This window comes from Cyprinodon variegatus, unplaced genomic scaffold (assembly GCF_000732505.1).
Source record: "Cyprinodon variegatus isolate N-32 unplaced genomic scaffold, C_variegatus-1.0 Scaffold76, whole genome shotgun sequence".
NCBI classification, from domain to species: Eukaryota; Metazoa; Chordata; class Actinopteri; order Cyprinodontiformes; family Cyprinodontidae; genus Cyprinodon; species Cyprinodon variegatus.
In genome coordinates this window covers 1,013,752-1,023,775 of record NW_015150529.1, presented here as the reverse complement: position 1 = coordinate 1,023,775, position 10,024 = coordinate 1,013,752, and the positions used below count along the sequence as shown (strand labels likewise).

At 39.6% G+C, this 10,024-nt stretch overlaps 1 protein-coding gene across 1 annotated transcript in view; it reads left to right on the top strand.

Annotated features, from left to right (window-relative positions):
• The window catches only part of ncoa1 (nuclear receptor coactivator 1), a 49,864-nt gene extending 48,362 nt beyond the window's left edge, over positions 1-1,502 (top strand). Inside the window, exon 19 of the mRNA XM_015372818.1 lies at positions 1,247-1,502. Coding sequence (XP_015228304.1) covers positions 1,247-1,426 — 180 coding nt within the window. The 3' untranslated portion in view covers positions 1,427-1,502. The remainder of the gene's footprint in view (positions 1-1,246) is intronic.
• Positions 1,503-10,024: the final 8,522 nt, after the last annotated feature.

Here is a 10,024-nt window from a genome sequence, read left to right as displayed (position 1 = left end):
GTTTCTGCAAAACAGTATGCTGTGAAAAATATTAATAAATAAAAATATTACACTTTTTTTTGTTCAGAGGAATAAGGGCAGGCGCTCTAGCGCCATCTAGTGTCTGTCTGTGTTCCTACCTGGTAGCAATTATGCTACGTTCACACCACAAGCAGCAAGAGCAGCAAAAAAATGCGTGCTGCTTCATTTTTGATGCTTGTACAAGTTTAGTTCTGACGCGCGGCTGAAGCATCTTTGCTGCTCCAGATGCACAGTGAAAAAGTGGGTCTGATGCACGTTGGGCGGAGCCACCCTATCATCTCTTTGCCAATGGCGGCTATATATGCTATGATCAGTGGGAATAAAGTAGTTTTAATATGTTATTCAGCGAGAAAGTCCACCTGAAAACTCCATCTGTGCAGTCAGTTCATCCAGATTACCATCCTGCCTTCAAATATTATTTGCACCGGTGGTGCACTGTCACTAGGAAGCCTATTCAACAGAAGCCTATGGCGCGGTCGTCTCTTCACGGTTTGCCACGGCAGCTGGAAGGCCTTTTTTCATGTACGTAATCCAAACTGCAGGCGTCAGGATCATAAAAGTGAACGTTTTGCTGGCAGATTTCAGCATTTTAAGTTAATTTAGGAGTTAATAAACTGTTTCAGATGAGTGACCATAGTGAGCTGTATCATCAGCGATGTATCTCTCTCCCTGCCAGCTCCCAGATCAGCTTCTCTGATTGGTTGATGTGGTGCGTCCAACAGCTGCTGCATTTGCAGCTTGTTCCACGCGTCAGATGCTCAAACGCTCACGACGCGCTGCTTCAGCTGCTCAGATGCGCCGCTCTTGCTCCTCTAAACGCGGTGCAGGATGTTTTGCTGCACCTTGATGCACGTCGACCATTAACTTTGCATGTAAACTAGCTGCTCCTGCTGCCTTTGCTGCTTTAGGTGTGAACGTAGCATTACAGCCTGATAGCCATGGTTGCTCCACCAGAAACACTGAATCACAGAGAAACATGGTTCTAGCTTTAACTCAGGTGGAATACATAAAGCTCAATGCCACACTTTTCAGATTTAAACAAGGAATTTGAATTTCTCCTTGTGGTACAATCTTTACTTTGGTTCATTAATTAATAATAATAAAAGTCATAGAGGTTTATATTTATCAGTCATCTAAACATTTAAAAGTTAAATATTTTGATGGTGACCTTCAGTAGGGGCAGTTTTTACAGAACTCAGTCCGGTTTATTCTTCTGTCTCTGCAGGTGCAGCAGGTTCAGGTGTTCGCGGACGTCCAGTGCACTGTGAACCTTGTCGGCAGCGACTCCTACCTGAACCAGGGCTCCATCGGGGCTGCGGGCCCCCAGAAGGGCCCCGGGCCGCAGGGCTCGCAGAGCAGCCAGGCCCAGCAGAAGAGCCTCCTCCAGCAGCTCCTCACTGAGTGACACCCTCCCCCTCCCATCCCGTCAGCTCCTTTGCTCCCTCTCACGTCTTCATCGCCTCCTCCTCTTCCTCGGAGGGCAGACCTTTCGCTGTCTCTGTCTCACTTTCGGACGAACGGATAGAAGGACAGGCCGCTCGCAGCGTAAGGAGGTGTGGAGGTGCGGCTGTCTGTGGGGGGGTGGGTGGGGGTTCAGTTCTGGTAACTTTACCAGTCCAGGACTTAAAGAGCGTCAGTAGGAGCAGCGGTGTTATTTAAACCTGCCTGTCTAATCTGTCTGACAACCTGTCTGTCTGCCTCAGCCTAATGAAGGCAGTGTTGTCTTGCTGCTCATTTCTCGGTGACCTACTTCCTGCTTCCTGACCCAGGAGGAAAAAAAATGCGACGTCATTGTAGATTTGCCAATTATTTTTTTCCGTCACTGTCGAATCAGGGCCGACCTTTCTCTCTCTTTCACTTCTTTTTCCTGCTTGGATGACGGGTCGGCGGCGTTGGGGGGGTGTCCCGCACATCAGCAGCCACCTCTGGCTATTTGATTTCCTTTGCGTTTGTCGTTCTTTCTACCATCTATCTATCTCTGTCTCTCAGCGATGTGGGAATGTTAAGGTTTCAGACCTCAGCGGCATTGTGAGATAGAAGCTCAGTATCAGCTGGTTCTGGGACTGTTCCTCTCTATCTGCTGCAGTGCCTGGTGGAAGTGTGAGTTTGTCCCAAGCTCTGCTTCTTCTTCTTCTTCCTCTTTTATTATTATTTTTTTTTCTTCTACTCCTGTGTATTTTTCTATTCTATTTTTATGTTTTGGGTTGGATTGTTTATAAAATTTTCTGCTCTCTCCGTCGTTATCATCTTCATCATGACCTCCAGAACAAGCTTTGACATCAACCAGGGCGTACGGATTGGATGAATGGATGGAAGGACGGGAGTCAGAGGGGATGCTGCTCAGTTTTGAACCTTTTATGTCTTTTATTTTTATTTCTATCAGAGTATAAAAACAGACTGTTATGATTATTTAACTGTCTTGTCCATCACATTTTAGCCTCACCTCAGCAGATGTGAATACGGGGAGGCCCGGCAGGGTTCCTCCTCTGCTCCTCTCTTTCTCTTTGTGTCTTCACGGTTTCTCTCAGCCTATCAGTGTTGTTTGCCACGTGCACCATGCAGGCGGGTAGTATTTGTACATTACAGAAGGACAAAGACTTTGGAGGTGAGCTAACCTGTTCTCTTGTAACTGCTTTTCTTTTGGACAAAAAAAACAAAAAAAGTGTAATTAATTGAATACTCAGAAGAGGCAAAACTCTGTATAATGTGATTGGATTCATTTATTTTTGGTTTGTTTTTCTTAGTTTTTAATTAGTTCTAATAATGTCTGCTCATTTTTGAGATTATTTTTTTTTTTCTGGCATATTGTGACACAGCTTCATGTTGCAGTGGAGGAAGAAGTTATTCCAGCTTCTAAAAATGTGAAATTCTAAACACAATTTGACTTAAAAAAAAAGAAAAAAAAGAAAAAAAAGTAAAAAAATGTTGGAAATGGCTCCCTTTTTACAAACGTAGTTTTATTTCTTTTATTTCTTTTTTTTTATTTCAGGGAGCTAGTTAGCCGTTATGTTTTTTTTTTTTTTGCTTTCTCCTATTTTTGTGTACAAAAACAGCACATTTGTCTGTAACAGTTGTATAAAAATGATAATTATAGCTCAAGTCGCATTGTTTGCCGCTTGTCGCTGCAGCCAACGATGCGCTTTCCATTATTGTTCCCATATATAATGAAATTTAAATAGAGGCTTTAGCGTTAGAACTTCTAACAAAGATGTGATTGATGAATGATTTAAAGTTTTCTGGAATTTGAATCAAGCTTTGGAAAAAAAAAAAAGATAATATCCTCCTTTTAAAACTGTTGATCTAGTCAGGAATTCATCTCCATCCGCCTATGAGCACATCACTCCTCTGGCTGCTCACATGTACAGTTTTCTGTAACTACTGTTGATCGGTCCTACACTGTCTCTCCATAACCAATACAGATTTAAAATAAGAAAAAAAAAAACTTTTGTTATGCACAAATCTATAAACTCCCTGCTGAGACGTCGCCTCTTAATGCTTTATGATAAAATTGTTGCGGAGTAAATATCTTAAAACAGACGACAGAACCAAACCCAAAGGTTTCACTTTCTATCAGGATTGAATTTAATCAGGAAGCATCCAGAGATCCTGTGGAAAATGAACAGTTTTCATGCATTATTATTTATTTCTCTGCCTTTCTGTGCTGATGGATTGGCGGTGAGAGGTTTCACATTCAATGCAGACCCCACATTCAGAAATTCACCTTTCTTTTTTTATCCGCTCAGTAAAATTTGAACTTTTAATCCAGTTCCATCTCATGTCTGATACTAATTTGGTGATTTATTATTTCCCCCCTTATAAAACACGAATAAGTCACAGAGCGTTCACAGGTCAAGTGGGCATTTCACCTGCTAACTCCTCCAGCGATGCTGTGTGATGTAGGAACCACTTTGTGCTCAGCTCTGCTGTGGATGTGAGCTCAGTGAGTCAGGTTCTCTTTTGGTCACTATGTTCTACAGCTTCTGGATAGATTTTAAATATTTTTCATCCGCTCAAAGAAAAAAATATATGCAAAACAACAGAAACGTGTAATAACTCCAGTAGGCCAGAATGAGGCGCTTTAGAGTTACCATGGTACTGCATGGTTTTAAAACAAGGCCGATTCATCTAATTAAATTTTTTTTTTTTTTATGAAAATCAGCATCTTAATCAGCTGCTATATCGCACAGAAATGCCGTAGTAACACCGTTTCACCAGTAGGGGTGATAATGATTTTGGTAACATAAAAATCCAAAATATCTTGTTGGTTTAAGCAGATCTAGGTTTATGCTCCTGAACAGCAGGGGGCACTGTTTTTCTTTGACTTGTTCTTTTTTACCTCATTCCTCCTGTTAACTTCTATAAAAACAAAAACTTGGCAATGCAAAACACAACCTCTAAGAATCTCTGGATTCTCTGTACACAGGTACAAATAAAATCTTCTGTTTACAAAATACTTTTAAAAAATATGTTTTTTTTCTCCCATCAGGAAGTCTGCTGCATAGATAAGAAATATCTCTTCAGAAACTGCAAGATCAGAAGGAAAGACCCTAAACCCCACACTGCTCCCCAGGCGCCGCAAAATGGCAGCCCACTGCTCCCCAAAGGGAAGGGGTAAAAGCAAAAAGGAAACCAAGTTCCCCGGAACTGGGAAAAGTTAAAGAAAAAAAAAACCAAAAAAAAAAAAAAGAAAATAACCGAAAAATAGACCCACGTTTGAGATAAATTGACTCCATGAATAATCAAGCATATTCTGTATTTTTTTTATTTAGCAGTTTATGAAAACCTCTCAGTTTGTCCTGAAAGAAAAGCCAGAAGCTACACAAAGCGCACCACCATGCAAATAAACCAGCATAAAAACATATTCATTTATGTAAGCCGTTATTTAAAAACACATCTCTGATGAAATGATGCAAAAGGCTGGCGTCCTCAGGCGTGGATTAAACTTGCAGATGAGGCCAAATCATCCCAAAGCTGTTTGCAACTAAAATCAATTAACATGCAACAAATGGGCCATCTTTAAAACATCACTTTTTGCAGTTCCTAAACCTATTTGTAGCTCCTGAATTGTGCAGCAGATCAGTTAGTTGGAGATTTATTTATTTTTTTATTGCTGAGATATTTCTACACACACACAGCATAGCTCCTCTTCCTCTTTACATCTTTCCTGCATGCGAAAGGCCTCCTCTACAAACCCGGATTATAGATGGAGAATTTCACCCTGCAGCAAAGACATCAACAACAAAAAATGCCAAATACACCCGAAAAGCTGAAAAAAGGCAAAAATGTTTCTTTATGCAAAAGCCTTTCAGTGCAAAAAGCAGTCCCTCCTTCCTCACTACAGCGCGCAGGTACCAGGTTTTGTAATGTTTGTCTCATGTTAATGTAAATAACAGAAATGTGAATGCATATTTGTTCAGAATCGACAGAGTAAAAAAAAAACACAAAAAAAAACTAGCTCCGAGTTTGTGGTAAATAACTACTCGCCTTTGTCATGTTTTTATTTTTCTACCTTTTTACTTTGGTTTTGAAGATGATGTATGTTTGTACATGAAGTGTGAGTGTGTAATACTGTATATCTGGTGTTCTCTCTGAGATGGAAACGGACGACGATGTCCTGTTCAGTTCCTCTTCGGACTCTTTCAGACCCTGCACAGTTACCTGTGGGTGTTTTATTCAGATAAACTATGCCAGAGATTGGTTGTTGTTTTTTGTTTTGTTTTTTTAAAGCGACTGCTGAATGTGATTTTACTGAGAGAAAGAGATAGAGAGAGAGAGAAGCGGTGTGGACTGGCTTTTTGTACGGGTTAATTTAAAAGAAGAAGAAGAAAAAAAAAAAGGCCATATTATTTAATTTTCCTCTGTTGACGCAAATGGTTCAGCAGAGCTGGGAGAGTGGAGCCTTGGTTTTTTAGCATTGAGAAGCATTGTTGAATTTATGACTGATCTGTCTGGTTTTTATTTTTTAACATTTTAATTCATCCCTCAATAGTAAAAAAAAAAAAAAAAAGACCAAAGCTTCAACGTGTTTAACGGATTTCATATGCAAACCTCGTCGTCACTGGACAACACATAATGTAGCGGCTCTATTTCGTTTCCTTCGTCTCTCTGCATGCTCCTTTATTTTCATTTTTCTGTCTTAAATCTTAAATCCGTCTCATCAGATCATCAGAGTGGCCTATCAGCATTCAGAACCTGCGATGTCCCAAAGTTTGCTCAGTTTCGACTCTGCCGATGCCGTGTTTTTTAATCCCGAAGTGCTATCACGTGTTTACAGGAAAAAAAAAAAAAAGGAAATAAACATTGCAACCATTAGCTATGCACCTTACTTAAACATTTCCTCATTTTTAAAGTAGAAGTAACACTGGAACAACACTAAGCCATTCATTTAAAGGTGGAAAAAAAAATCCCATGCTTGCTGACCTATCAGCTTTCAGTCTCACCCCCCGCCGAATACTTTATACCAAACTTAAGGTGCCTCCTGTGTGTATATAATATATATAAATATATGAATAAATGCATATATGCTGTTTAACGATGACCTTGTTATCCAGGGGTTGTTTTTTTAAATAAGGAAGGAAAAACAAAAACACATTTTTACTCTAGAAAATACCTTTTTTTTTTTTCTTTTTTTTTGCACATGTAGATTAATCAGATTATCCCAGGAATTTGCAAATACAATCTAATTCTGCACTTTATGTATCCGGATCCGCTCTGGGTGAAAAAGGCCATGAAACGGATCAGCATTTGTTGAGCAGTCGGCGCCCAAAAGTGTATGAAGCTCGGTTAAAATGCCACGTCATTTAAAAACAGTTATACAACCATCAATTCTTTAAAAAAAAGTTCGTTTTACATTCATCCACAAAAAATAAACAAAACATATGCTGTGAGGAATATAAATAAATGATAAAAATCTGTATTATTTAGTTTCTGCACCCTTCAACGACTATTTTCCAGACTATAAGCCAGAACTTGTTTCCCACTCTTTAAAAAATGCAGCGTCTCTGTTGATGTTTTCTAAGCGGCAGACGGGGAAGTCAAAGTCGGAAATAAAAGAATAAGGGGCTAATTTTCATTTTCAACAAGAACATGCTAGCAGGCTTATAGTGAGGTGCGCTCTTTAGTCTGGAAAATACGGTACATTTAAATAAGACCTTTTGATTTATTTCAGTGTCTATTAGATCTGTGTTTATTTAGATCCTCTATCTTGGGAAGTTCTCCAGAACCTGAAGACATCTCCACAGCTTTCCAGCCTTGGTTTTGGACATTTTATTTCTATCCTCGCTTTGTTTGGTTTTTAATTAAAACTTCGACCCACTTTGGTGCGGAAATTAAGTTTACGTCTTTATCTAGAGCATCTGAAAGTTTTCTCTAAAACCGTTTATGAAAAACAATCTCATTTCACTTTGAAGAAAAGCGACCACACACCATCATACTGCCACCACTTTGTTTCACTGTTGGGCAGGTTGTTCTTTTTGAAGATATGGCTTAAAGTTCAGCTTAAGGTTTTAACCAATCACTAAATCCGTAATTGTTAGTCTTTAATCCCTCCTGGCAGACTTTTAAAATGCTTTAGAATTTTTTAATTATTGATTTATACCTTTATTTAATTAGATTTTACTTATAGTTTTTTTAAGTAAAGCTCAAGTTTAGCTCCAGCTCAGGTTTTTTTTTTTCATTTAATCAAATTTAATGTAATAGATAACTGTTTTTTTTTTTTATTTTGTATCAAACAGGATATTTGTTATATTAGAGCAGAACGAGGTTTATCGTGATGTTGTTTATTTTTTCTTTTTACATTACAAAAAAAAAAAGAAGCATTTTCACAGTTTTGTAGACTTTTGAGAGCCGTTGCACGTTCCCTAAAAATTCAGGTTCTTGGTGGAGAACTGGAGCCATCATGAAATATAAAAAAAAGAAGCTAAAAATCGTACGCAGCAGCTCCTTTCTCTGTCGTTTTATTGTTATAACTATGCTGTTCTTCTTCAGGTGACATCCTCTCTCTCCTTTCTGCGCTGTTGTCTGTTTTTCCAGATGAACTCTTAAAACTCCTCCTCTCTGGCTTGAACTCTGAACATTCCTGCTCCCGGCCGTTTTCGCTTTCCTCTCTCTCTCTCTCTGTGTCAGTGGAAAGTGTGAGACCTTACCTCTACTCTGTCCAAACGATTGTGCACTGATGTAAACGACAACGCACCACTCGTGTCGCTTTGTCTTCTCTGTCTTTGCTCCTGTTTCGTCGGGAGTCCTCGCGGCTTTTTATTTTTCGAGGTTGTTGCGCCACCAGGACTCCCCTTCAAGGTTTTCTTTTACCTCCAGCTCATTCCCAATGCAGGTGTTTGAAGCTGTCCTCACTACAGCCTCAGTCGTCGAGTATTATAAGCGCTGCCTTATTGGGACTGGGTGAAAAACTTAAAGTAAAGGTTTGGTTCTTATTCGCCACTGTTGTTTCTCTGGGTGGTGATGCATTTTATGGATATTTTAAGAGAAGAGACCAAGGTTCCACTTTCTCCCTTTGTAAAAAAATTAATATAAATAGATATATAAATGCATAGACAAATATATAATATACATTTTTTTTTGTCCTGTTTTGTATATAACACTCATGTAACTCATGTAAAGTTTGTTTTTAAAAGAGGCATCAGAGCAGCTATTAGAAGACAATATGAGTGACAGTGTTCACCTGGGAGAATTTTATGCATGTTGTGTTTTCTTTTCCTCTCTGGAACTTTTAAAAACCCCCTCAGACCCTCCCGCTCTCTCTCGTTCAGGTGTGTAACGTGAATATAAAGAAATCTACCTTTTTCTTTGGGAATGTTGTAGACAATCAGTCTCAGGCCGGGTCCAGTCCCAGCGGGGGAGTGAGAGCCCTGGAGGCTATAAGACAAACTAAACTCTTGGTTTCATTATTTTTTTTCTTCTTTTCGTTTGTTTTTTTTTTTTTTTTCGTCTACTGGAAGTCCAAACTCGGAGGTTTGTTCATTCATATGTCCGTGGCTGCTCTCAAGTTTACACACACACACACAAACACACACTTCTCTACACAAACACCTTGTGCATTTGGTCCCTTTGCTTTTTATTTCCAAGGTTAGGATGCCAACCTTGTGGAAATGATGCTTTGACTAACAAATCTATAACATCTATGAATGTGGGAATGCAACACATTGCAATAAAAGCACCATCTGAAATGCACAACCTGGTCTCATGTATTCCTTGAATATCCATGTATGCAGATGATGGTCTTTTAATGTTTGCAGCAAGAAGCTCTAAACCAGAGGTCACGGATTAGTGGACCGTGGTACGGATCCGGACCCACCTGCTGGATAATCGGGACCAAACCTGATTTAAAACATTTATAAATTACTGCATGCTGTCTAATGACGGTGTCTAATTCACTTGCGCCGCTTCTCCTTATTCTTCCTTTTTCTTTTAGGATTAAGATCGAATGGACGGAGGATCCACGGACCGGCCTGGTTTAAGGAGAAGAAAAAAAAGTTACCAAAAACTTGTAAAACAAAAGACCAAAAGGAAGATTTGGTTGTTTATGCAAATGGTCTCAATAAAGTTTTCAGTTGACTGCAGGCCCACAAACGTCACCTTTAGCACGGCAGAGCTGGTAGTTGTCCGGGTACATTGCAGTTCTTTTTGAAATAAAAAAAAAAACTGGCCTCAGGAAATACATCGTGATTCACGCAGGAAACCGTCCATTTCCAACCAGTGCCCACTGTAGGGTAAAGACCTCCAGAGCTGCTGTCAGTCTGGGTTGCTGCTGCTGCTACTTTTACACACAGCAGGCAAACCTGTGGCCAGCCAGGCGATGGGAAAGAAGGAGGAGATGATGAGAAAAAGCAGAGAAAGCGTGGACTGCTGGAAGAAAGGTGAAATGGTGTGCTCAAAGGTGACAATGCACATCGATCGATTGTAAAATGGATTTTAAAATGCTCTATTAAGCCCAAATCTTTGTTGACAAATCTAACAAGCAACATTTCAAGATTGCTTGTTAGATGAA